Genomic DNA, 26,974 nt, shown 5'->3' with positions numbered 1-26,974 from the left:
ACCTAACTTCTCTGGGCCTCAGTTACCTCCTCTGTAAAATGGGGATTAAGACTGTGAGCCCCACATGGGACAGGGACTGTGTCCAAACTGATTAGCTCATACCCACCTCAGCAGTTGGCACATAGGAAGCGCTAAACAAGTACCATTATTATTAGTGTTATTATCAATCAGTACTATTGGTTGACTGACCAAAGAAGGATGGTCTCCTTCAGAGAATATTTACGCTGTGGCCGAGAGAACTGTTCATTCTACTCTGTGATCCAAACCGCCCCCCGCCCCCACAAGCCTCCCATTTCTGCATAGAGAGGCTGGCGGTTGTGAAACACGTCAAATCTGTCTTGGACGGATGCCCACAGCCTCCGGTTCAGCCTCAGCGTATTTTTTCTTGTCTCCTGAAAAAGAGAAAGGGAGCGCGTTACTCAGAAAACACCAGGATTGGTTCATCTGCCCTCCCTCCCCCCTAACCTGGGTCTGGGGGTGCAGGCCGGGGGCCACACCCCCGAGGACCGGGGGGCCAAAACCGTAGCAGAGGCGATGGAGGCCGACCTTGTCGGGGCGATGTTTGAACAGTCCGTGTTGCGGGCGGGCTCGATACATCTGTGAGCAGATGTCAAAACCTCCGCTGCCCATGGGCGAAGGAAGGTGTCAGAGTTCAAAGGGGAGCGAGGAGGAACAGCAGAGTCCCCAGCTGGTCCTGGGAAGGGAGCGGACGGGGGGCACCATGCAGGACTCGGAGGGGAAGAGCAAGAGGACTTTCAAGGAGAAGCTCGTCCTCAAGAGCCGCCTGGCGAAGGAGAGTCTCTCTGAGTTCCTGGGGACCCTCATCCTCATCGTAAGTGGCGCCCATGGTCCTCCTGTCCATCCCAGGGGGCTTGGGGGGAGGTGGGCAGGGAATGTGTCTGTTTATTGCCATATTGTACTCTCCTAAATGCTTAGTACAGTGCTCTGAATACAGTAAGCGCTCAATAAAAAGAGAAGCAGCATGGCATAGTGGATAGAGCACGGGCATGGGAGTCAGAAAATCACAGATTCTAATCCCGCCTCCGCCTCTTGTCTACCGTGTGACTTTGGGCATGTCACTTCACTTCCCCGGGCCTCAGTTACCTCATCTGTAAAATGGGGATTGAGACTCTGAGCCCCATGTGGGACAGGGATTGTGTCCAACACAATTTGCTTGTGTCCAGCCCAGTGCTTAGTACTGTGTGTTTATAATAAAAATAATAATAATGGCATTTATTAAGCACTTACTATGTGCAAAGCACTGTTCTAAGCACTGGGAGGTTACAAGGTGATCATGTTGTCCCACGGGGGGGCTCACAGTCTTAATACCCATTTTACAGATGAGGTAACTGAGGCCCAGAGAAGTTGTCACATTACTGACAATTGGCGTAGCAGGGATTTGAACCCATGACCTCTGACTCCAAAGCCCATGCTCTTTTCCACTGACCCATGCTGCTTCTCGTGGCACACAATAAGCACTTAACACATACCACAATTACTGTTATTATCATTAATAAGTGCAATTGAATGGTCTTCCCTTCCCGATCAGTATCAGAAGGCAGCCAATAATAATGATGATGGTTTTGGTTAAGCACTTACTATGTGCCAAGCACAGTTCTAAGCACTGGGGTAGATACAAGGTAATCAGATTGTCCCAGGTGGGGCTCACGATCTTAATCCCCATTTGACAGATGAGGTAACTGAGGCACAGAGAAGCTAAGTGACTTGCCCAAAGTCACACAGCTGATAAGTGGTGGAGCCAGGATTAGAACCCATGACTTCTGTGAGGCCTCTGCCTCTCCATGGCTCTCTTTCTTTTCACTCATTTAATAATATTTTTTGAGCTCTTAACTGTGTGCAGAGTGCTGTACTAAGGGAGAGTACAATACAATAATAAACAGACACATGTCCTGCCCACAGCGAACTTACAGTCTAGACGGGGAGACAGACATTAATATAAAGAATGACAGATATGGACGTAAGTGCTGTGGGGCTGGGAGGGGAGATCATCATCATCACCATCATCATCAATCGTATTTATTGAGTGCTTACTATGTGCAGAGCACTGTACTAAGCGCTTGGGAAGTACAAATTGGCAACATATAGAGACAGTGCCTACCCAACAGTGGGCTCACAGTCTAAAAGGGAGATGAATAAAGGGAGCGAGTCAGGGCGACGCAGAAGGGAGTGAGAGAAAAGGAAAGGGTGGCTTAGTCTGGGAAGGCCTCCTGGAGGAGATGTGCCTTCAATAAGGCTTTGAAGTGGGGGCGAGGAATTGTCTGTCAACCAATCAATCAATCAATCTTATTTATTGAGCGCTTACTGTGTGCAGAGCACTGTACTAAGCGCTTGGGAAGTACAAGTTGGCAACATATAGAGACAGTCATCATCATCATCATCAATCGTATTTATTGAGCGCTTACTGTGTGCAGAGCACTGTACTAAGCGCTTGGGAAGTACAAACTGGCAACATATAGAGACAGTCCCTACCCAACAGTGGGCTCGCAGTCTAGAAGGGGGAGACAGAGAACAAAACCAAACATACTAACAAAATAAAATAAACGGAATGTACAAGTAAAATAAATAAATAAATAGAGTAATAAATATGTACAAACATATATACATATATACAGGTGCTGTGGGGAAGGAAAGGAGGTAAGATAGGTGGATGGAGAGGGGGGCGAGGGGGAGAGGAAGGAAGGGGCTCAGTCAAGATAGACGAGATGGAGGCACAGTGAGAGGTCTATCTCGTAACATCTCTCTTTCTCCATCTACTTCTGTCTCCCTCTCCATCCATCTCCGGGTAGGGAATGTGTCTGTCATACTATTTTATCATAGTCTCCCAGGCACTTAGTACAGTGCTCTGCCCACAATAAGCTCTCAATAAGTATGATTGACTGACTGACTGTCCCACTACATCATTGAGCCCACTGTTGGGTAGGCTTACTTTCCAAGCGCTTAGTACAGTTCTCTGCACACAGTAAGCACTCAATAAATACGATTGATGATGATGATGATGATGATTCCCTCGTTGTAGACAGGGAATCTGTCTACCAACTCTGTTCTATTATACTCTCCCAAGCGTTTAGCAGAGTGCTCTGCACACTGCAAGCTTTTAGACTGTGAGCCCACTCTTTTAGACTGTGAGCCCACTGTTGGGTAGGGACTGTCTCTATGTGTTGCCAATCTGTACTTCCCAAGCGCTTAGTACAGTGCTCTGCACATAGTACGCGCTCAATAAATACGATTGATTGATTGATTGATTGTAAGCGCTCAATAAATACCATTGATTCATCACCTGACCTCTCTGTCTCTGTCTACCTTTTACTGGAGAAGCAGCGTGGCTCAGTGGAGTCACTTGGGAGTCAGAGATCATGGGTTCTAATCCCGGCTCCGCCACTCGTCAGCTGTGTGACTTTGGGCAAGTCACTTCACTTCTCTGGGCCTCAGTTCCCTCATCTGTAATATGGCGATGAAGACTGTGAGCCCCACGAGGGACAACCTGATCACCTTGTATCCCCCCAGTGCTTAGAACAGTGCTTCGCACATAGTAAGCGCTTAACAATTGCCATCATTATTATATCCCTCTCTGTCTCTCTACCTCCCTTTAATTCTGCCTGTCTCTATCTCATTAGGTCTTTCCCACCCCTTTCTCATTCTTTCTGTCCCTGTCTCTCTACACATAACTTCTCTGTGCCTCAGTTACCTCATCTGAAAAATGGGGATTAAGACTGTGAGCCTCATGTGGGATAACCTGATTCCTTTGTATCTCCCCCAGCACTTAGAACAGTGCTTGGCACATAGTAAGTACTTAACAAATACCAAAATTATTAATTATTATTATTATTATTACACCTCTCTCTCCCCTTGTCTCCATCTACCTCTGCTTATCTACTTGCATCTCTCAGTTTATTTCTGTCTGTCTCTCTCCGAGAAGCAGTGTGGCCTAGTGGAAAGAGGACAGGGCTGGGAGTCAGAGAACCTGGGTTCTAATGCCGACTCCACCACTTACCTGCTGTACGAACTCGTTTAGCATCTCTGTGCCTCAGTTCCCTCATCTGCAAAATGGGGATTGAATTCCTGTCCTCCCTCCTGCTTAGACTGTGACTCCCATGTGGGACTTGATTATCTTGTATCTACTCCAGTGCTTCATACAGTGCTGGGCACATAGTAGCACTTAACAAATACCACAGTTATTATTATTTATCTCACCTCTTTATATTTCTATCTCCTCCTGTCTCTCAGAACCCAGGCAGACCAGACCAGAACTCCCAGGGATCTGGGTGATGTCCACGTGACTGCAGTTGGCAGGAGGGAAAAGGGCTTATTTAGGGGTGAACGGAGAACATCGCCAAGGCTGCACACGATGAGGGGCCTGGGGCATGGAGGAGGCCATCATGACACCCATGTAGGCCCGCACGCGTTCACTCCCAAACACATGGGACCTGTTTATACAGGAAAATGGGGATTAATAATAATAAATAATAGTAATAATGGTATTTGTTAAGTGCTTACTATGTGCAAAGCACTGTTCTAAGCACTGGGGAGATTACGAGGTGATCAGGTTGTCCCACGGGGGGCTCGCAGTTTTAATCCCCATTTTACAGATGTGGGAACTGAGGCACAGAGAAATTAAGTGACGTGCCCAAAGTCACACAGCTGACAGTTGGCGGAGCTGGGATTTGAACCCATGCCCTCTGACTCCAAAGCCCGTGCTCTTTCCACTGAGCCACGCTGCTTCTCCTGCTTCTGATTAAGACTGTGAGCCCCACGTGGGACAACCTGATTACCTTGTAACTCCCCCAGTGCTTAGAACAGTGCTTGGCACACAGTAAGTGCTTAACAAATACCAAAATTATTATTATTATTATTATTACAGTGCTCGGCACAAAGTAAGAGTTCAATAAATACAACATGGTACCTGACCTTGGAGAAGGGAGAGTCCTTCCCTGATCCCGGTAGCCGGGATCCGGGTTGTGCCCAACTCAGAGAGGGTGAAGGCGAAGGGCAACCTACAGCTGCCAGAAGGTGGTGGGTAGAGGGCCTCATTTGGGTTTCACAAGACGACTAAAGTTCAGAAAAGTGAGGCAAACGGAATTACCCAATATTACCCAGGAAAAAACAAAGGAGGAAATGAGAGAAACTCCCAACGAACGCGGGTTTCATAATTCCTCGTGGAGCTGTGGGGCTGAGAGCACCATCCCGCCTTGGATGGGAAGGATGGAGAAGCAGCGTGGCTCAGTGGAAAGAGCCCGGGCTTTGGAGTCAGAGGTCATGCGTTCAAATCCCGGCTCCGCCAATTGTCAGCTGGGTGACTTTGGGCAAGTCACTTCACTTCTCTGGGCCTCAGTTCCCTCCTCTGTAAAACGGGGATGAAGACTGTGAGCCCCCAGTGGGACAACCTGATCACCTAGCAACCTCCCCAGTGCTTAGAACAGTGCTATGCACATAATAAGCGCTTAATGAATGCCATCATCATTATTATTATTATGAGGCAGCCGGGTGCCACCACTCCCACCGTCCCCCCCAAGCCCAACTGCTCTGGGAGTCTGTCTTCCCAGAATCAGGGGTGAAAGCCCTCCAAAACAGGTCGATTCCTTTTGAAGTTGCCCGGTGGTATTTTCAGTCAGGCCAGGAGCGGGGACTGTTGTTTGTAACTTTGGGTCAATCGATGGGGTCAAGGGCTGCTTCTGCACAGCTCCTCCAGTCCCCTCTGAGCCAAACCGAAATTACATTCACTGCGGTATCTGTTAAGCGCTTACTACTGCTAATAATAATAACCATGGCATTAAGTGCTTTCTATGTTTTCTTTCTATGTTTTCTATGTATCTTTTAGACTGTGAGCCCACTGTTGGGTAGGGACTGTCTCTATATGTTGCCAACTTGTACTTCCCAAGCGCTTAGTACAGTGCTCTGCACACAGTAAGTGCTCGATAAATATGATTGATGATGATGATGATGTGCCAAGCTCTGTTCTAAGCACTGGGGTAGATATAAGGTAACCAGGTTGGAGAGAGTCCCTGTTCCACATGGGACTCTGTCTTGATCCCCATTTCACAGATGAGGGCACTGAGGCAGGGAGAAGTGAAGTGACTTGCCCAAGGTCACACAGCAGACATGTGGCAGAGCGAGGATTAGAGCCCATGTCCTCTGACTCCCAGCCTGTGCTCTTTCCACTACTCTGTGCTAAGCACTGGGGAAGACACAATCCTATCACGTTCCACCCAGTCTCTGTCCTGCATGGGGCTCACAGTCTACAAGGGAGGGAGAATGGGTATTGGATCCCCATTTTACAGATGAGGAATCTGAGGCCCAGAGAAGTGAAGTGACACACGGTGGAGCTGGGATTAGAACCCAGGTCTTCTGACTCTCAGCTCTGTTTTCTATGGGTTGATTTGCTGCTTCTCCTTCCCACTTTACTAGAACTGTCCCAAACATTTTCTAGCCTTCCCACCATGCCCTTGGACTCTCAAGGGCCGGGTGAATAAAGGTTTGGTAATCATAACGCCCCTCCAGCATAGCACGATTACTTTTCCAAAGCGTTTTCACATCGGTGATCCCATTATATCGTCCCAACAGTCCTAAGGGGTAATAATAATATTAATTATGACATTTATTAAGCACTTACTGTGTGCCAAGCACTACCCTAAGCACTGAAATACATGGAATATACACTAAGCACCTGTATATATGTATACCTGTATATATGTATATATGTTTGTACATATTTATTACTCTATTTATTTTACTTGTCCATATCTATTCTATTTATTTTATTTTGTTAGTATGTTTGGTTTTGTTCTCTGTCTCACCCTTTTAGACTGTGAGCCCACTGTTGGGTAGGGACTGTCTCTATACGTTGCCAATTTGTACTACCCAAGCGCTTAGTACAGTGCTCTGCACATAGTAAGCATTCAATAAATACGATTGATGATGATGATGATGGAATAGATACAAAGTAATCAAGTTGGACACAGTACCTGTCCCACATGGGACTCGCAGTTTTAATCCCCATTTTAGAGCTGGGGCGTGGAGAATGATAATAATAATGATGGTATTTGTTAAGGGCTTACTATGTGCCAGGCTCTGTACTAAACACTGGGGTAGATGATAATAATAATAATAATAATAATGGTATTTATTAAGCGCTTACTATGTGCAAAGCACTGTTCTAAGCGCTGGAGAGGTTACAAGGTGATTAGGTTGTCATTCATTCATTCATTCATTCAATCGAATTTATTAAGCGCTTACTGTGTGCAGAGCACTGTACTAAGCGCTTGGGAAGTACATGTTGGCAACATATAGAGATGGTCCCTACCCAACAGTGGGTTTACAGTCTAGAAGGGGGAGACAGATGACAAAACAAAACATATTAACAAAATAAAATAAATAGAATATGTACAAGTAAAATAGAGTAATAAATATGTACAAACATATATACATATATACAGGTATATATAGAGGATGGGGGGATGGAGAAGGGGAAGGGGGATAAAAGAGGGGAGGGTGGGAATGGGGGTGGGGGAAGGGGGAAGAAAGGGGTGGGATTGGAGGGGAGGGGGCAGGGGAATGAAAGAAGGGAGGGGGAGGGTGGGGATGCAGGGGGATAATAATAATAATGATGGTATTTGCTAAGCGCTTACTATGTGCAAAGCACTGTTCTAAACACCGGGGAGGATACAAGGTGATCAGGTTGTCCCACGGGGGGCTCACAGTCTTCATACCCATTTGACAGATGAGGGAACTGAGGCCCAGAGAAGTGAAGTGACTTGCCCAAGGTCACACAGCTGACAACTGCTGGAGCCGGGATTTGAACCCATGACCTCTGACTCCCAAGTCCCCACGGGGGGGGGCTCACAGTTTTAATCCCCATTTGACAGATGAGGTCACTGAGGCACAGAGAAGTGAAGTGACTTGCCCGAAGTCACACAACTGACAATTGGCAGAGCCAGGATTTGAACCCATGACCTCTGACTCCAAAGCCCGGGCTCTTGCCACTGAGCCACATGATCTCAATCCCCATTTTACAGATGAGGTAACTGAGGCACAGAGAAGTGAAGTGACTTGCCTGAGGTCACGCAGCCAACAAGCGGCGGGGCCGGGATTAGAACCCACATCTTGTGACTCCGAAGCCCTTGCTCTACGCAGTAAGCCGTGCTGCAGGGCTGGAACTTGGGACTCCTGGCTTTCGGCCTGTGTGCTTGGCCTGAATTCCCCTGGGGGGCTCTGGGAAACCGCTGGAGACCCAAGAAGTGGGAATCTTGGCCAGGGGATCACTCGGAGTTAGAGGGACGCGTGGATGGGAGCCTCCTGGGGCAACAGGCCTGGCCGGTCCTGGCCCAGGTGGGGACAAGAGGGAGTGGGATTGGTGTTGTTGGAGAGAAAAAGAGAAAAACCGGCCAAGGCACTGTCTGAGGTGTATCGAGGGGGCGAATGGAAGGCGGGGAGACCTGGTCGGCGGCCATCCATCCTCCCACCTCTATCCAGGCAAAAGAAATCGGCCTCTAACTGCAGTGGGAAGGATTTAGATCAGAGACATTATTAATAATAATAATAGTGTTTGTTAATATGTCAAGCATTGTTCTAAGCAGTGGGGTAGATACAAGGTCATCAGGTCGGACACAGTCCCTGTCCCACATGGGGCTCACAGCTTAAACCCCTGTTTTACAGATGAGGTAACTGAGGTCCAGAAAAGTGAACTGACCTGTCCTAGGTCTCGCAGCATCATCATCATCATCAATCGTATTTATTGAGCTCTTACTGTGTGCAGAGCACTGTACTAAGCGCTTGGGAAGTCCAAGTTGGCAACATAGAGAGACAGTCCCTACCCGACAGTGGGCTCACAGTCTAAAAGGGGGAGACAGAGAACAAAACCAAACATACTAACAAAATAAAATAAATAGAATAGATATGTACAACTAAAATAAATAAATAAATAGAGTAATAAATATGTACAAACATATATACATATATACAGCAGACAAGTGGCAGACCAGGTCCCTCTGACGCCCAGGTGCATGCTCTATCCACTGGGAAATGAGAGTCCCTTCTGGGTGAAGAAGTCCTGTCTGGCTGGGAGGGGGTGGGTCGGTCATCATCATCATCAATTGTATTTATTGAGCGCTTACTATGTGCAGAGCACTGTACTAAGCGCTTGGGAAGTACAAATTGGCAACATATAGAGACAGTCCCTACCCAACAGTGGGCTCACAGTCTAAAAGGGGGAGACAGAGAACAAAACCAAACGTACTAACAAAATAAAATAAATAGAATAGATATGTACAAATAAAATAAATAAATAAATAAATAGAGTAAAAAATATGTACAAACATATATACATATATACAGGTGCTGTGGGGAAGGGAAGGAGGTAAGATGGGGGGGGACGGAGAGGGGGACGAGGGGGAGAGGAAGGAAGGGGCTCAGTCTGGGAAGGCCTCCTGGAGGAGGTGAGCTCTCAGCAGGGCCTTGAAGGGAGGAAGAGAGCTAGCTTGGCGGATGGGCAGAGGGAGCAGGGCATTCCAGGGGCGGGGGATGACGTGGGCCGGGGGTCGATGGCGGGACAGGCGAGAGCGAGGTACGGGGAGGAGATCAGCGGTGGAGGAGCAGAGGGTGCGGGCTGGGCTGTAGAAGGAGAGAAGGGAGGTGAGGTAGGAGGGGGCCAGGGGATGGACAGCCTTGAAGCCCAGGGTGAGGAGTCCTGCCCGGAGGCAGGGGGAGGGACTAGATGACCCTTCAAGGTTCATTCCAGCACAGGTTACAAAGGTGACTCTGCCCCCACTTCCCCTTGAATCCCACTGGCCTGGGGTGGACTCTGACTTAGTCGACCTGTCCACCCCTCCGGCCCAGGGACAGAGCAGGTTCCCCGGACTCTGGGAGTCACCAGTGAGTGAGGGGACTGCAGCCATTCATTCATTCACTCAATCATATTTATTGAACGCTTACTGTGTGCAGAGCACAGTACTAAGCGCTTGGAAAATACAAATCGGCAACATATAGAGACGGCCCATACCCAACAACGGGCTCACAGTCTAGAAGGGGGAGACAGACAACAAAACAAAACAAGTAGACAGGTATCAATACTATCAGAATAAATCGAATTATAGCTATACTAGAGAAGCAGCGTGGCTCAGTGGAAAGAGCCCGGGCTTGGGAGTCAGAGGTCGTGGGTTCTAATCCCAGCTCCACCACTTGTCAGCTGTGTGACTTTGGGCAAGTCACTTAACTTCTCTGGGCCTCAGTGACCTCATCTGTAAAATGGGGATTAAGACTGTGAGCCCCACGTGGGACAACCTGATCACCTTGTATCTCCCCCAGCGCTTAGAACAGTGCTTTGCACAGAGTAAGTGCTTAATCAATCAGTCAATTGTATTTATTGAGCACTTATTGTGTGCAGAGCACTGTACTAAGCACTTGGGAAGTACAAGTTGGCAACATATAGAGACAGTCCCTACCCAAAAGTGGGCTCACAAAAATGCCATTATTATTATTATTATTATTATTATTATTATTATTATTGTAAGATCCTCAGGCTTCCCCTGCACCTTCCCCACCACTCCCCAAGACTTCCTGGGCCCCAGTGAGGCGAGGAACCCAGATCAGATTGCAGCCGATCCAACCGTGTCCGGCAGCAGGAAACAGGAGGAGGGACTCAGGAAGGACCAGGAGCTGGAAAGGGGAAGAAGCTGTGATCCGAGAGGCTGAGATCAGCGCTTAGAACAGTGCTTGGCACATAGTTGAGAAGCAGCGTGGCTCAGTGGAAAGAGCGCGGGCTTTGCAATCAGAGGTCATGGGTTCAGATTCCAGCTCTGCCCATTGTCAGCTGTGTGATTTTGGGCAAGTCACTTAACTTCTCTGGACCTCAGTTCCCTCATCTGTAAAATGGGGATTCAGACTGTGAGCCCCCCGTGGGACAACCGGATCACTTTGTAACCTCCCCAGAGCTTAGAACAGTGCTTTGCACATAGTAAGCGCTTAATAAATGCCATCATTAGTAGTAGTAGTAGTAGTAGTAGTAGTAGTAGTAGTAATAGTAGTAGTAGTAGAAGAGGCTTAAAAAATGCCATCATTATTACTATTATCTGCAATCTCATCAAAACCTAAATTACAGTCAACCGTTTCCCTGCCCCAGCCCCTTCCCGAACACAGGGAGAAGGGTGAGATGCCTCTCTTGTTTCAGGCACCTTGGTAGAGAAGCAGCATGGCTCAATGGAAACGGCACAGGCTTGGGAGTCAGAGGTGGTGGGTTCTAATCCTGCTCCGCCACTTATCTGGTGTGTGTTGGGCAAGCCACTTCACTTCTCTACGCCTCAGTTACCTCATCTGGAAAATGGGGATTACGACTGTGAGCCCCACTTGGGACAACCTGATTACCTCACAACTATTCCAGCGCTTAGAACAGTGCTTGGCACATAGTAAGCGCTTAACAAATACCATTAGTATCATTATTATAAGTTGGAAAGGAGGAGGAGGGGAGAGCCCCTCTGGTTATCTCACTGTGGGCCTCTTCCAGGGGAGAGTCAGGGGTGTTGGATGGTTTGTGCTGGGTCACTGAGGGAGAATCAGGGATGGAGAAGGAAGAGTAAATAATAATAATGGTATTTGTTAGGCGCTTACTATGTGCCAAGCACTGTTCTAATCCCTGGAGTAGATACAAGGTAATCAGGCTGCCCCATGCAGTCTCAAGCCCCATTTGACAGATGAGTTAACTGAGGCACAGAGAAGTTAAAGTGACTTGCTCAAAGTCACACAGCTGACAAGTGGCAGAGCTGGGATTAGCACCCACGACCTCTGACTCCCAAACCTGTGCTCTTTCCACTAAGCCACGCTGCTTCCCCAGAGTTCCCCAGAGTTGGGAATATTGGGTGGTCCATGCTGGGTCACTGGGGGAGACTCAGGGATGGAGAGGGAAGAGTTGGGGGTATGCATTCATTCATTCATTCATTCAATCGTATTTATTGAGCACTTCCTGTGTGCAGAGCACTACACTAAGGGCTTGGGAGAGTACAATTCAACAATAAACAGACACATTCTCTGCCCACAGTGAGCTTACAGTCTAGAAGGGTAGTGGATGGTTTGTGCTGGGTCACTGGGGAAGAGAGTTGGGATATGGGATGGTCCAGGCCCGGGTCACTGTGGGGAAAGGGAAAGTCAGGGATGGAGGGAGGGTTGAATGTTCCATCCATCCTTAATCACACACGGGAGTGTCTAGGAAAATGTCCTGCCTGATGAGTTTGTCATCTCGGATCAGGGTGGCTACTTTTCGTTCTGGCTGGAAAAAGCTTAATTGCCCAGAAGGTAGTTTTAAAAGAACTCCATGCTCTCGTCTCTGGAGACATCCCTCCCGACTCCTTCCCCCACCCTCTGGGTCTGACGCTCGACCCCTGACCGCCCGCTTCCCAGAAACCTGGCCGTATTTTGGAAGAAGATTGGTGTGCCGACAGGCCAACTGTGAACCCTTTCTGGGAGAGAGAAGATGTAGGCCCAGACCAGAAGTCCCGGGGGTCAGGGTCACGTCTGCGTGGCTTCAGGTGGCAGGAGGGAAAGGGGCTTATTTAGGGGGAACAGAGAGTTCCTCGCCCCCAGCCCCACCTCTGCCTCTTTGATGATTTTTTGCATTCCTTTCTCCTGTGGGGGACAGACAGTAGCAGAGAGAGAGATGGAGACAGAGAGTTGGGAGACGCAGAAAGAGAGAGAAATCCCTCTCTGCTGGGTTGGGCAGATCTCCCCCCTTCCCATCTCCGGTTCTGGCCGGGGTCCCCCGGGTGCCGCAAGGAAGCACAGGTCTGCCAGGGGCAGCAGCCGGATGGACGGGGGAGGTGTAGCTGGAGGGAAAAGGAGGGGAGAGAGGAGGCACTGCACAGTATCATTGACACTTTTCCAAGAGCGTCAAGGCCCCGAAGGGCCGGGAGGCCAGAGGAGGCCCATGTAGGCAGGGCCGGAGGAGTCAGGGTAAGGCTGGAGGAGGGAAGGAAGTGACTTTTAGATTGTGAGCCCACTGTTGGATAGGGACTGCCTCTATATGTTGCCAACTTGTACTTCCCAAGCACTTAGTACAGTGCTCTGCACACAGTAAGCGCTCAATAAATATGATTGATGATGATGACATCATCAATAGACGCCATAGACGCCCGGGACTCCGTTCCCGAGAGGTCCGCCCTCCCGCCATCACACCGCGTGGCCCCCGCTGCTTCCGGAAGGCTCCTCTCCTCCGAGCACCGCCATAGACGCCCCCTGCTTCCACCCCCACCCACTTAAGCGACCTTCCTTATAGTGCCCCCCAACCTCCCTTCCCGGTCTGGTCCTGACTGACTCCCCCCACTCCCACCCCGGGAAAAAGGGCCTTGTTATCACCAAGTTACATTAACGACAACCTCATTCGCAGCTACTCAGCCTTCCTGTCCCGCCATCGACCCCCGGCCCACGTCCTCCCCCGGGCCTGGAATGGCCTCCCTCTGCCCATCTGCCAAGCTCGCTCTCTTCCTCCCTTCAAGGCCCTACTGAGAGCTCATCTCCTCCAGGAGGCCTTCCCAGACTGAGCCCCTTCCTTCCTCTCCCCCTCGTCCCCCTCTCCATCCCCCCCATCTTACCTCCTTCCCTTCCCCACAGCACCTGTATATATGTATATATGTTTGTACATATTTATTACCTTATTTATTTATTTATTTTACTTGTACCTATCTATTCTATTTATTTTATTTTGTTAGTATGTTTGGTTTTGGTTTCTGTCTCCCCCTTCTAGACTGTGAGCCCACTGTTGGGTAGGGACTGTCTCTATATGTTGCCAGCTTGTACTTCCCAAGCGCTTAGTACAGTGCTCTGCACACAGTAAGCGCTCAATAAATACGATTGATTGATTGATTGATTGATGAAGTGGGCCGAGAAGGGGCAGCCCTCCGGACCGCCGGAAAGTTGGCCACTTACTATGTGCAAAGCAGGGCATTAAGCGATTGGGAGAGTATAACAATAAACAGACACATTCCCTGCCCAAAGCAAGCTTACCGTCTAGAGGGAAACATGACTCCCCGATAATAATTATAATAATAACAATAATAGTATTTGTTAAGAGCGTACTGGGTGCCAGGCAATGTACTAAACGCTGGGGTGGATATAGGCAAATCATGTCAGACACAGTCCCTGTCCTATGTGGGGCTTACACCTCAATCCCCTTTTTACAGATGAAGGAACTGAGGCCAAGAGAATAATAATAATATTCATTCATTCAATCGTATTTATTGAGCGTTTACTGTGTGCAGAGCACTGTACTAAGCGCTTGGGAAGTACAAGTTGGCAACGTATAGAGATGATCCCTACCCAACAGTGGGCTCACAGTCTAGAAGGGGGAGACAGAGAACAAAACGAAACATATTAACAAAATAAAATTAATAGAATAAACATGTACAAATAAAATAAATAGAGTAAATAAATAGAGCCACATGGGGCTCACAGTTAAACCCCATTTTACAGACGAGGTAATGATGATAATAATAGTAACAGTGGTATTTGTTGAGCAGTTACTATGTGTCAGGCACTGTACTAAGCGCTGAGGTAGAGAGAGGCAAATTGTGTGGAACACAGTCCCTGTCCTGTGTGGGGCTCACAGTTTCAATCCCCATTTTACAGATGGGGAAACTGAGGCAAAGAGAAGTGAAGCGACTTGCCCAAGGCAACAGAGCAGACAAGTGGTGGAGCTGCGTTGTTGGGGGTGCACTCTGGGCATGGCTTAGTACATTAAGCGCTTAGTACAGTGCTCTGCACACAGTAAGCGCTCAATAAATACGATTGATGATGATGAAGGTGGAGCCTCAGGGAGGGACAGGCAAGGGGGCAGGAAAGGAGGAGACGGGGAAACTGAGAGAGGGATGGAGGGAGGACAGGGGAGAGGGAGAGAGGGGAAAGAGGGAGAGAGAAATCCATCCTTGCCCTCCTCTCCCAGTTTTCCCATCTCCCCCTTCCCTGATCCTCATTCCCACCTCCATCTCCCTCCCAAACTCTGTCCTCTATACCTTTCGCCGTTCACACCTCGCAGTTACACAACAGCAGCCACCCAAACTTGCTCTTCCACATTCACACACACTCACCACCAGGCTCATGCACACAAGCGTACTCTCACTCTAATGGATTCACACGTTCACACACATTTACACCCTCCCACGATAAAATCACAATAATAATAATAATGGCATTTGTTAAGTGCTTACTATGTGCAAAGCACTGTTCTAAGCGCTGGGGGGGGATACAAGGTGATCAGGTTGTCCCACGTGGGGCTCACAGTCTTAATCCCCATTTTACAGATGAGGTAACTGAGGCTTAGAGAAGTTAAGTGACTTGCCCAAGGTCACACAGCAGGCATGTGGTGGAGCCGGGATTCGAACCCATGACCTCCGACTCCAAAGCCCGGGCTTTTTCCACTGAGCCACGCTTCTTCTCTATCATCCCCCACCCTGTCTCTCATAGTCACAAACATACACTGGTTGCCCACTCCTCCATCTCATCTGTGTACTCATTGTTACTACAACACTCTCGCACATCAACACCCCCAATTGTACATTCCCTGGGGTAAATAGAGGCAAATTGTGTTAAACACAGTCCCTGTCCTATGTGGGGCTTACAGTCTCAATCCCCATTTTACAGATGAGGGAACTGAGGCACAGAGAAGTGAAGTAACTTGCCCAAGGCCACACAGCAGACAAATTGCACATTCACCCCCCACAAACACACTCACTGTCATTCTAACACACTCACACTAAGCACTTGATAGAGTACAATGGTGTTAGTAGGCCAATCCTTGCCCTCAAGAAGTTTACAGTCTCCCGTGTGCCGGGCACTGTACTAAGCACTTGGTAGAGTATGCTAGGGTTAGAAGACATGATCCTTACAGGAACTTACAGTCTGTCTGGGGAGACAGACCCAAAAATAAACTGCAGATGCGAGGAAGTAATGGAGCAGAAAGATAAGTACGTGACGTGGGAGTGGGGTGAGCATAAGAAGAGGGTGGAAAGTTGTGGTTTGGGTGGGGTGGAGGGGGGAGTGAGACCAGGAGAGGGAAGGAGAAGGTGTCCTTTTAGTGGAGGCTTCAAGGTAGAGAGACGAGAAGAGCAGCGTGGCCTAGTGGATAGAGCAGGGGCCTAGGCTCTGTCACTTGTCTGCTGTGTGACCTTGGACAAGTCACTTCACTTCTCTGGGCCTCAGTGACCTCATCTGAAAAATGGAGATTAAAATTGTGAGCCCCACATAGGACAGGGACTGTGTCCAACCTGATTAGTTTGTAGGTATCCCAGCGCTTAGTACAGTGCCTGGAACATAGTAAGTGCTTAACAAATGTCATAAAACCCCCCAAAAACTAATGGCTGAACGGTCTTCTGCTTCGGTCCAGGTGCTCGGATGTGGGTCCGTGGCCCAAGCCGTCCTCAGCCGGGGGCAGCTGGGCAGCATAGTGACTATCAATGTTGGCTTTGCCATGGCCGTGGTCATGGCCATTTATGTGGCCGGGGGCATGTCCGGTAAGTGACTCTTCCCTTTCTCCATTCCCCTGCCCCACCCCCGTTCTCCCCCTGCACAGACCCCCCCCCCCCCCCCCCCAACTCTGACTTTGACTCGCACCCTCCCCCAGTTTGGGGATTAAAAGCCAAACCTTGTGTTTGGCTCTTCTGAAGCTCCAGGAGCCCAGAGACCTAAGGATAAATTACAGAAAGGGGAGGGGGCAGAGCCTAAGGATAAGAGTGTAAGTGCTTGAGGGGCTACTGGGCCACCCTGCCTCGAAAGTTGACCTTTGACCCCGAGTTTGCTCCATCGGTGGTTCGATCCTTGATGTTGGCCAGGCCAAGGCTCTTATTCTGAGCCCCTCCTCGGCCTTCCCCCTCCTCCCTACCACTCCGCCGGGGTCCACTGACTCAAGAACCCCCTCTCCGCCCCCACCCCCCGCTCCGATCTCCCTCCCAGGTGGCCACATCAACCCTGCCGTGTCCTTCGCCATGTGCCTCTCCGGCCGGATGACGTGGCTCAAGCTGCCGTTCTACATGGTGGCCCAGTTTCTCGGGGCTTTCACCGGGGCCGCCCTGCTCTTTGGCATCTACTATGGTGAGACGGGACCTGCCCGGGGGCGATGGGACTGTCTCTATATGTTGCCAATTTGTACTTCCCAAGCGCTTAGTACAGTGCTCTGCACATAGTAAGCGCTCAATAAATACGATTGATGATGATGATGATGGGGTCTCTAGCTCCCCCTCCTCACCTGGGCGGGGGGCTGTTCTCTCCCCCCGGATCCTTCTTGACTCCACACCAGACTGCCCTCGGCCTCTGGGGAGCTGCAGGGTAGTGGGTGGGGAGTTGAGACATGCAATCCCGAGGCCGGGGGTGGGGACCAATTGGGGAAGGCTCCCTGGAAGAGGAGGAATGACAGGAGGTAGCATAGTAGTTGCTGGGACCCATCCTGGAGCTGGTATGCATGATGGGAGTTACCAGGATTACAGGCCTCCAGTTGCCCCAGAAACTCCCACTGTTGACCGGCTCAGGGTACCCCACAAGGGTGGGGGTGGGGGGAACATTCCCACTTCCACCAGTGGGGTTGGGAGAAGGCAGTATGGACTGGTCTACCTGGGCTACGGTGGGTAGGAAAAGCCACCAAGGCCCACCCAGCGTTTGGGTATTTTGGCAATCATGGAAGTTGGCAGAGGTAGCAGTGGAAGGTCTCCACCTTCCCCTCACCCTCAGTCCCTTCCAGGTCCCACCCCCTCCCCATGTAGGGAGTTGGCACCCCTGATCCTTGCCCGGAGGATGGGTCAGTGGGAAGCTCTGTTAGCGATGCAGACTCTGGGGGGGCAGGATGTGGGTGGGCAGGGCACTTTGGGGTGGGGGGAGATGGGCTGGGCACTCAGGGTGGAGGAAGGATGGGCAGGGCACTCAGGGGTGGAGCTCTTTCTCCCGCAGATGCCCTCATGGCCTTTGCCGGGGGAGAGCTACTCATCACAGGAGAAAATGCCACGGCCTTCATCTTTGCCACCTATCCAGCCGGGTATCTGTCCTTGGCAAACGCATTTGTGGACCAAGTATGTGTGGGTGAAGTGGAGGGAAGGAGGAGGTGGGCAGGAGGGTCCTGTGGCAGCTCTTTCCTCTCACCCAAAACTGGGTTATCCACAACAACGTCTTTGTTGTCCATCCGTCCGTCCAGCTGTTAACAAGCCCCTTGGCCTCGGGGGGTGGAAGGGGACGAATCCCAACCCCCTGGACTGCCAAGGACCCTGAGAGGCCGTCAGACTCAATCCCCTTCCTCCAGCCCGAACAGAAAAGAGTGGTTAAGCACTTACTATGTGACAAGCACTGTAGTAAGCGCTAAGATAGACATGAGACTATCAGATCGGACACAGTCCCTGTCATTATCAATCGTATTTATTGAGCGCTTACTGTGTGCAGAGCACTGTACTAAGCGCTCGGGAAGTACAAGTTGGCAACACATAGAGACAGTCCCTACCCAACAGTGGGCTCACAGTCTAAAAAGTCCCTGTCCCTCGTGGGGCTCCTAGTCTAATGGGGAGGAGCATGGGTGGATTCATTCACTCATTCATTCAATCGTATTTATTGAGCGCTTACTGTGTGCAGAGCACTGGACTAGGCGCTTGGGAAGTACAAGTTGGCAACATATAGAGACGGTCCCTACCCAACAACGGGCTCACAGTCTAGAAGGGGGAGACAGACAACAAAACAAAACATGTGGTCAGGTGTCAAGTCATCAGAATAAATAGAAGTAAAGCTAGATGCACATCACTGACAAAATAAATAGAATAGTAAATATGTACAAGTAGAATAAATAGAGTAAAAAATCTGTACAAACATATATACAGGTGCTCTGGGGAGAGGAAGGAGATGGGACAGTGGGGACGGGGAGGGGGAGAGGAAAAAGGGGGCTCAGTGTGGGAAGGCCTCCTGGAGGAGGTGAGCTCTCAGTAGGGCTTGGAAGGGAGGAAGAGAGCTAGCTTGGCGGATGTGCGGAGGGAGGGCATTCCGGCCAGGGGGAGATATCTTGTTTTTTCCAGCCTGGATCTCCACAGCTTCCTTTGGGAACCTCTTCTCCACCATCCCACCCAAGAATCAGGAAGTCCTTCCTTAAGTCAACCCGAAGTCTTTCCTGCTGCATCCTAAGACTAGTTTCCCTGTGCCTTTCTTTCCTCACCGCTCAACACTGACTCGCCCAGCCCTATCCCCCCGCCCCGTCCCCGGGGCCCAGCTCACCCCTTCTCCCCTGCCCCCACCCAGGTGGCGTCCACCACGTTCCTGATCCTGGTAATCTTAGCCATCTTCGACACCAGGAACCTGGGGGTGCCCAGGGGCCTGGAGCCGGCGGTCATCGGGCTGCTCATCGTTGCCCTCGCGTGCTCCCTGGGGCTGAACAGCGGCTGCGCCATGAACCCGGCCCGAGACCTGGGCCCCAGGGTCTTCACCGCTGTGGCCGGGTGGGGGTTGGAGGTCTTCACGTGAGTACCTGCCCATGGTGGGGGGACGAAGGGTCTGAGGGAGGCAAGCAGGGAGGCCGGCAAGGAGGAAGGCTGAGAGGCAGAGAGGGGCCCAACAGGCAGAGAGGCAGGGAGGGAGGCAGGCAAGGAGGAAGACAGGGACACAGAGGAAGGCAGGGAGGTAGAGAGTGGCCTGTAGACAGGGAGGAAGGTGAGGAGGCAAGCAGGGAAGGACCCGTTAGGGACGGAGGAGTAGGGAGGGGGCAGGGATTGAGGAGCTGGTGTCTCTCTCTGTTGAGGAGGTGTAGACATCTCCTCTCCTCCCACAGTCCTCTCAGGCCTACAGTCCTCCAAGCCCCAACCCTGGTCCTAACCCGGTCCTGATCCCAACCCCTGAGTGGAGCATCCCCCCGACCGTTGAGACTCAGCCAGAGCAGAGGCTCTGTGCTCCCTCCTCCCCTAACTCCTGCAGGGGAGGGGTTCCCCACTGCCCCACAGGCTCTGAGTCAGCTCTTCGCACCCCTGCACCCCCGAAAAATGGCCTAACGCTGAATCAGCTCCTTCCACCCCCGCCCCCAAATCCCCCACACCCCTTCCTTCCCGTTAACTGGGAAATTGTCTCAGGAGGGTGAAAAAGGAACCAAAACTTTTGTGATTCAGGTTCTGGGTAGTGGGTTGGGAGTGGGAGGACACAGGAAGGGATGCTCAGACCCGGGCGGGGCCGGACCCCTGCCTTAGGAGGGGGGATGACACCACCCCAAGGCCTAACTGGGGAGCTGAACTGGACCAGAGACAGAGACAGAGTCCGGCAGACAAGATGCAGAGACAAGCGGAGGAGGTATAGAGAGAGAACAGATCAGAGATAATAATAATAATAATAATAATAATAATAATAATAATAATAATAATAATGCCATTTATTAAGCACTTACTATGTGCAGAGCACTGTTCTAAGCACTGGGGAAGTTACAAGGTGATTAGGTTGTCCCACAGGGGGCTCACAGTCTTAATCCCCATTTTACAGATGAGGGAACTGAGGCACAGAGAAGTGCCCAGAGTCACACAGCTGACAATTGGTGGAGCTGGGAATTTGAACCCATGACCTCTGACTCCAAAGCCCGGGCTCTTTCCCACTGAGCCACGCTGCTGAGACAGGCTGAGACACAGAGACACAGAGACAGCAACAAGAGACAGACAGAACCATGGTGTAGTGGATAGAGCGTGGGTTTGGGAGTCAGAGGGTCATGGGTTCTAATCCCAGCTCGGTCACTTGTCTGCTGTGTGGCCTTGGGGAAGTCACTTCACTTCTCTGGGCCTCAGTTACCTCATCTGTAAAATGGGGGTTAAGACTGTGAGCCCTATGAAGGACAGGGACAGTGTTCAACCTGATTTCCTTGTATTCACCCCAGCTCTTAGTATAGTGGCCGGCACATAGTGAGCACTTAATAAATACCAGAGTTATTATTATTATTATCCAAGCAATCAATTAATCAATGGTATTTATCGAGTGCTTCTTATGTGCAGAGTATTGTACCAAGTGAACTAAGGGGGCTTGGGAGAGTACGATATAACGGAATTAGCTGACTCGTTCCCTACCCATAATAATAATAACAATAATAATAATGATGGCATTTGCTGAGCGCTTACTATGTGCAAAGCACTATTCTAAGCGCTAGGGAGGATATAAGGTGATCAGGTTGTCCCACGTGGGGCTCACAGTCTTCATCCCCATTTGACAGATGAGGGAACTGAGGCCCAGAGAAGTGAAATGACTTGCCCAAACCCACCCCAGCTGACAAGCGGTGGAGCAGGGATTTGAACCCAGGACCCCTGACTCCCAAGCCTGTGCTCTTTCCACTGAGCCACAATGCCATAACGAGTCTAGAGGGGGAGACAGCCGTTAATATCAATCAATCGTATTTACTGAGCACTTACTGTGTGCAGAGCACTGTACTAAGCGCTTGGGAAGTCCAAGTTGGCAACATATAGAGACAGTCCCTACCCAACAGTGGGCTCGTTTGGTTTTGTTCTCTGTCTCCCTCTTTTAGACTGTGAGCCCACTATTGGGTAGGGACTGTCTCTATCTGTTGCCAACTTGTACTTCCCAAGCTCTGCACACAGTAAGCGCTCAATAAATACGATTGATGATGATGATGATAAAAGGGGGAGACAGAGAACAAAACCAAACATACTAACAAAATAAAAATAAATAGATTAGATATGTACAAGATAAATAAATAGAGTAATAAATATGTACAAACATATATGCATATATACAGGTGCTGTGGGGAAGGGAAGGAGGTAAGATTGGGGGGGATGGAGAGGGGGACGAGGGGGAGAGATAACAGGAATATAACTTGTAATTTTCAAACGCTTAGTACAGTGCTCTGCACACAGTAAGCGCTCAATAAATACGATTGAATGAATGAATGATATATATATATATATTATTTATAATATATAATTATATATAGGGAGAGCAGGCCCGTCCTTTGGGGGGCAAGTTGGAGCCCCCAAGTCTCAGTGCGCCCTCAGGCGGCCAGGGGAGGGAACATCAAAACGAGGTGGTCCCACTCTACTCCGTCTCCTTGGAGATCTCTCTCTATCTCTCTGTGTCTCTCTGTGTCTCTCTGTGTCTCTCGCTGTCTCTGTCTCTCTCTCCTGCGCGGTCTCAGTGCCACCTGGTGGCCAGGGCGGGCTAGCGCAGGCCAGCAGGAAGGGGGATTTTCATCCATCCATTCAGTCGGATTTATTGAGCGCTTCCTGCGTGCAGAGCACTGGACTATAGGGACTGTTCTCTATATGTTGCCAATTTGTACTTCCCAAGCGCTTAGTCCAGTGCTCTGCACATAGTAAGCGCTCAATAAATACGATTGATGATGATGATGATGATGATAAGTGCTTGGGAAGGACAAGTCGGCAATCTGACCAGGATCAGTCTCCTAGACTGTGAGCCCGTTGTTGGGTAGGGACTGTCTCTATATGTTGCCAACTTGTACTTCCCAAGCGCTTAGGTCAGTGCTCTGCACGGAGTAAGTGCTTAATAAATACGATTGAATGAATGAATGACTGCAGGGATCCCACCTTTCCCCCAACTCTCTGACCCCAATTACCCGGACAATCCGCCCTTCCAGGCCAGGAAGAAGCCTGGCTTCAAGCCTAAGGGAATCCAGACTTCAGAGCCTGGCGGACGGGTCAGGGGAGGAGAGGGTCATCCTGGCTAGCCGTGCAGGCCTCGGGGCAGAGCAGCTTCCCATCATCATCATCATCATCACTAGAGAAGCATTGTGGCCTAGTGGCTAGAGCCCAGGCCTGGGGGTCAGAAGGATCTGGGTTCTAGTGCCAGCTCCTCCGCTTGTCTGCTCTGTGACCTCGGGCAAGCCGCTTCACTTCTCCGTGCCTCAGTTACCTCATCTGCACAATAAGAGTTCCAGCCCCAGGTGGTTCAGGGACTGTTTTCAACCTAACTCATATCTACCCCAGTGCTTAGAACTGTGCTTGACACATAGCAAGTGCTTAACAAACACCATTATTATTTGGGCAGGTAGCTTAACTTCTCTGTGCCTCAGTTACCTCATCTGTAAATGGGAATTAAGACTGTGAGCCCCACGTGGGATAATCTGATTACCTTGTATCTACCCCAGTGCTTAGAACAGTGCTTGGCACCTAATAAGTGCTTAACAAATACCATCATTATTATCATCATCATGACGGTAGAATTTATGGTTTGCCGAGCACAGTACTAAGCATTTGAGAGCATACAGAGTTGGTAGTTGCGTCCCCTGCCCACAATGAGTTTATAGTCTAGAAGGGGAGATGGGTATTTATATCAAGAAATAATTTATAGACTTTAAGACTGTGAGCCCACTGTTGGGTAGGGACTGTCTCTATATGTTGCCAATTTGTACTTCCCAAGCGCTTAGTACAGTGCTCTGCACATAGTAAGCGCTCAATAAATACGATTGATTGATTGATTGATTGATTTATAACATTTCCCATCATCCTCACCACTGTCATCTCCCTGTTGTAACCTCACTCTCCTTCCTGCTCCCACTATTGAAATAACAATAATAATAATAGTGACATTCGTCAAATGCTTACTACGTGCCGGACGCTGTACTAAGCACTGGGGTGGATACAAGGCAAATCGGGTTGGACAGAGTCCCTGTCCCATGTGGGGCTCACAGTCTTAATCCCCATTTGACAGATGAGGGAACCGAGGCCCAGAGAAGTGAAATGACTCAGTGCCCCTGCACTACCCAAGAATGCTCCTCCCTCCCCCGACAGGGCTCCTCCCCACTCCACATGCTCTTCCCCATCCCAAAGTGCTCCTCCCCAATCCACAGAGTAAGGTTGGGCCTCTCGGAGGAGAATTTGTCCATATTAGCCTCGTGACCTGAGGGGAAGCACATGTTTTTCCGGAGTTAGGGGAAACCTGGAGGGGAAGGAGAAGAAGAAAGTCTCAGTTCAGCAGGTGGGAATGTCCCCACCATCTCTCTGAGGTGAGGGCAGGACAGGGGTTGAAGAGGTCAGCAAAGACACCCCCGCTGGGCGGAGGGGAAGGGGATCCCTTTGTCAGGGATCCCCCGCACTTCCCCACACCTCCCTGCTTCTTCCTCCTCTCTTTCAGAGCCGGAAATCACTTCTGGTGGATCCCAGTGGTGGGGCCGATGGTGGGAGCCGTCTTGGGTGTGCTGGTCTACCAGCTGTGCATCTCGATCCAGCTCCCCAGGCCGGAGGCGGAGCAGGAGGGACAGGTCACGACCAAGGTGGAGAAATACGAACTCAGCGTCATGATGTAGGGCGACGGCCCTGGCGTCCAGAATCCCCGGGGGGCTGACCCCGGCCGGACTGTGAAAAGGCATCGGGCCCCTCCGTCCCGACCTGCCGTCTCCCTGGAATCCCAGCCCCAGCTCTCCCTGGACCGGGCCAACTCAAAGCCCCGCCAAGATCCGGGCCCAGTGGGAGGAAGGGGCTCAGCCTGCCAACTTGTTGGCCCTCGTTGTCGGGAACATGGTGGGTGGATGGTGGGGGGCTGGGGTTGGGGGGGCATCTCACCAGCGGAAGCTCCCGGAATTCCATCCATTGTCCAGACAGACTCCCAACTTTCATTCATTCATTCAATCGTATTTATTAAGGGCTTACTGCGTGCAGAGCACTGTAGTAAGCACTTGGGAAAGTACAATACAGCGATAGTGACAATCCCTGCCCACATTGAGCTCACAGTCTAGAGGGGGGAGACAGACATCAAAACAAACAGACATCAATATAAAGAAATAAAATCACAGATATGTACGTAATAATAATAATGGCATTTATTAAGCACTTACTATGTGCAAAGCACTGTTCTAAGCCCTGGGGAGGTTACAAGGTGATCAGGTTGCCCCACGGGGGGCTCCCAGTCAATCCCCATTTTACAGATGAGGTAACTGAGGCCCAGAGAAGTTAAGTGGCTTGTCCAAAGTGAGAAGGTTAGCGGCACTGGAGGAGCAAAGTGTCCGAACCCTAGACGGTGCTCCAGATTTGCTCCCAGGCACGGCGGGTGATCTCCATTTCCCCCAGGTGGAAACCCGGCTGTCCTCTTGAGCTCATTCTCTCGGGGTGCAATGCTTTTGGTGGGGCCCTTATGCTCTGTGGGCGTCCTTGTGCTATTCGGGGGGGCCTTCATTCTATCCTAGGGCGGCCTTTATGTTCTCTGGGGATCCTTACACTCTGTGGGGGTCCTTGTCCCATGTGGGGGGCACCCTCCCGCTACAGAACCTGTGATGACAGGAACTGTCAAGAGAAATCAGAATCCCTCCCGTTCAGGCCCGTCATCGCTGAAGGTCACGGAAGAAGCGGGGCCTGGTGGAAAGAGCCCAAGCCTTGTTTCCAATCCCATCTCCACCACTGGCCTGCTGGGTGACTCTGGGCAACTCACTTCACTTCTCTGTGCCTCAGTCCCCTCAACTGTAAAATGGGGATTTGATACCTGTTCTTCCCCTCCCCTCTTAGACTATAAACCTGTGAGGGTCAGGGACCGTGTCTGGCCTGATTGTACTGCAGTACAGTGCTTGATATATAGTAAGTGTTTAACAAATACTACCATTCTTATTCTTAAATAATCACCACCCCACGGATCCAGCGGTCTCTAAACCCTGAAATTGGGCAGCGGGTCTCCTGAAAAATCGGGTGGTGGGCCTCCTAAGAATTCAGCCATGCTCTGCCTCTCCTGCCCATTGGGTTTCATGGGAGTGAGGGGCTGGGGGCCGGTGAAGTATCTGTAGCCGCTCTGTCCAGCCTCGGACAGTTGGCTGCCCAGAGTGTGGCAGGGTGGAGGGACAGAAACTACCAGCCCTCCTGTCCCACCCATTCATTCATTCAATCATTTTCTGAGCGCTTACTCAATCAATCAATCAATCAATCATATTTATTGAGTGCTTACTATGTGCAGAGCACTGTACTAAGCACTTGGGAAGTACAAATTGGCAACATATAGAGACAGTCCCTACCCAACAGTGGGCTCACAGTCTTAAAGGGTGAGACAGAGAAAAAAAAAAACCAAACATACTGACAAAATAAAATAAATAGAATAGATATGCACAAGTAAAATAAATAAATAAATAAATGCGGAACACTGTATTAAGCACTTGGAAAGTACAACACAACAATAAAAGAGACAATCCCTGCCTGCCATGGGCTTACAGTCTAGGGGGGGGGAGACAGACATCAAAACAAGTGAACAGGCATCAATATGAATAGAGTTATAGATCCATACAACGACCCCACGTGATGAACTCGGGCTGTGTGGAAGTCTGTTTGAGCCCCCTTTGAAACAGAAGTGTTCCTCTAGAATCCTCTGCCCCCTAATAGCTTTCTCCAGAGCCCCTGCATCCCCATAAATATAATTGAATGAATGAATAAATACCATTGATGGATAATGTGTTCTCTATATGTTCCATATATATCTGTTAGTTGTTTATGTATATTAATGTTTGTCTCCCCCTTAGACTGTGAACTTGTTTTGGGCAGGGGATGTGCCTGTTGTTGTATTGCACTCTTCCAAGCGCTTAGTACAGTGCTCTGCACACAGTAAGCGCTCAATAAATACGATTGAATGAATGAATGAATGAATCCCAGGCCCCTGTTCACCCAAATCCTGCTCTGGCTCGGGCACAGAAAGACCGGGAACCTTCTGCTGTTTGACCATCACTGCCCTGCAAGTGCCCCCCCACCTCCTCCTCGACCACCGGACGCTGACTCCAGGAAGGAAAGCGTGGAGCTGGGCATTGGTCGGGGGCAAACCCAGGATCACTGAGTCAGAGTTAGCCCCGCCTCGTCCTGAAGTGGAACTGAAGAGGTCAAAGCCATGCCTACAGCATCCCATCTCCCTGTCTCTCTCTCCAGTTCTTTCAGGTCTCCCTCCCCCCACCCCACCTCATTCTGGGGTCTCATGGTCGGTTCTGACATAGGGGGAGATTTCAGGTTGGGGCCGGGGGACCTTTGTTTTTTTTTTAGTATTTATTAAGCGCTTACTATGTGCAAAG

At 50.2% G+C, this 26,974-nt stretch overlaps 1 protein-coding gene across 1 annotated transcript; it reads left to right on the top strand.

Moving 5' to 3' along the window:
• Nucleotides 1-427: 427 nt before the first annotated feature.
• On the top strand, nucleotides 428-24,616 carry AQP9 (aquaporin 9). Its single transcript, XM_038750436.1, has 6 exons — nucleotides 428-832; nucleotides 16,376-16,502; nucleotides 16,942-17,079; nucleotides 17,929-18,047; nucleotides 19,252-19,469; nucleotides 24,079-24,616. Exons 1-6 carry the CDS (start codon nucleotides 608-610, stop codon nucleotides 24,248-24,250), a joined length of 999 nt encoding a protein of 332 aa, XP_038606364.1. The 5' UTR covers nucleotides 428-607; the 3' UTR covers nucleotides 24,251-24,616.
• Nucleotides 24,617-26,974: the final 2,358 nt, after the last annotated feature.

The sequence above is a fragment of the Tachyglossus aculeatus genome, chromosome 8 (assembly GCF_015852505.1).
Source record: "Tachyglossus aculeatus isolate mTacAcu1 chromosome 8, mTacAcu1.pri, whole genome shotgun sequence".
NCBI classification, from domain to species: Eukaryota; Metazoa; Chordata; class Mammalia; order Monotremata; family Tachyglossidae; genus Tachyglossus; species Tachyglossus aculeatus.
Note: the sequence above shows the minus strand (reverse complement) of the source record. Positions and strands in the feature narration are given on the sequence as shown.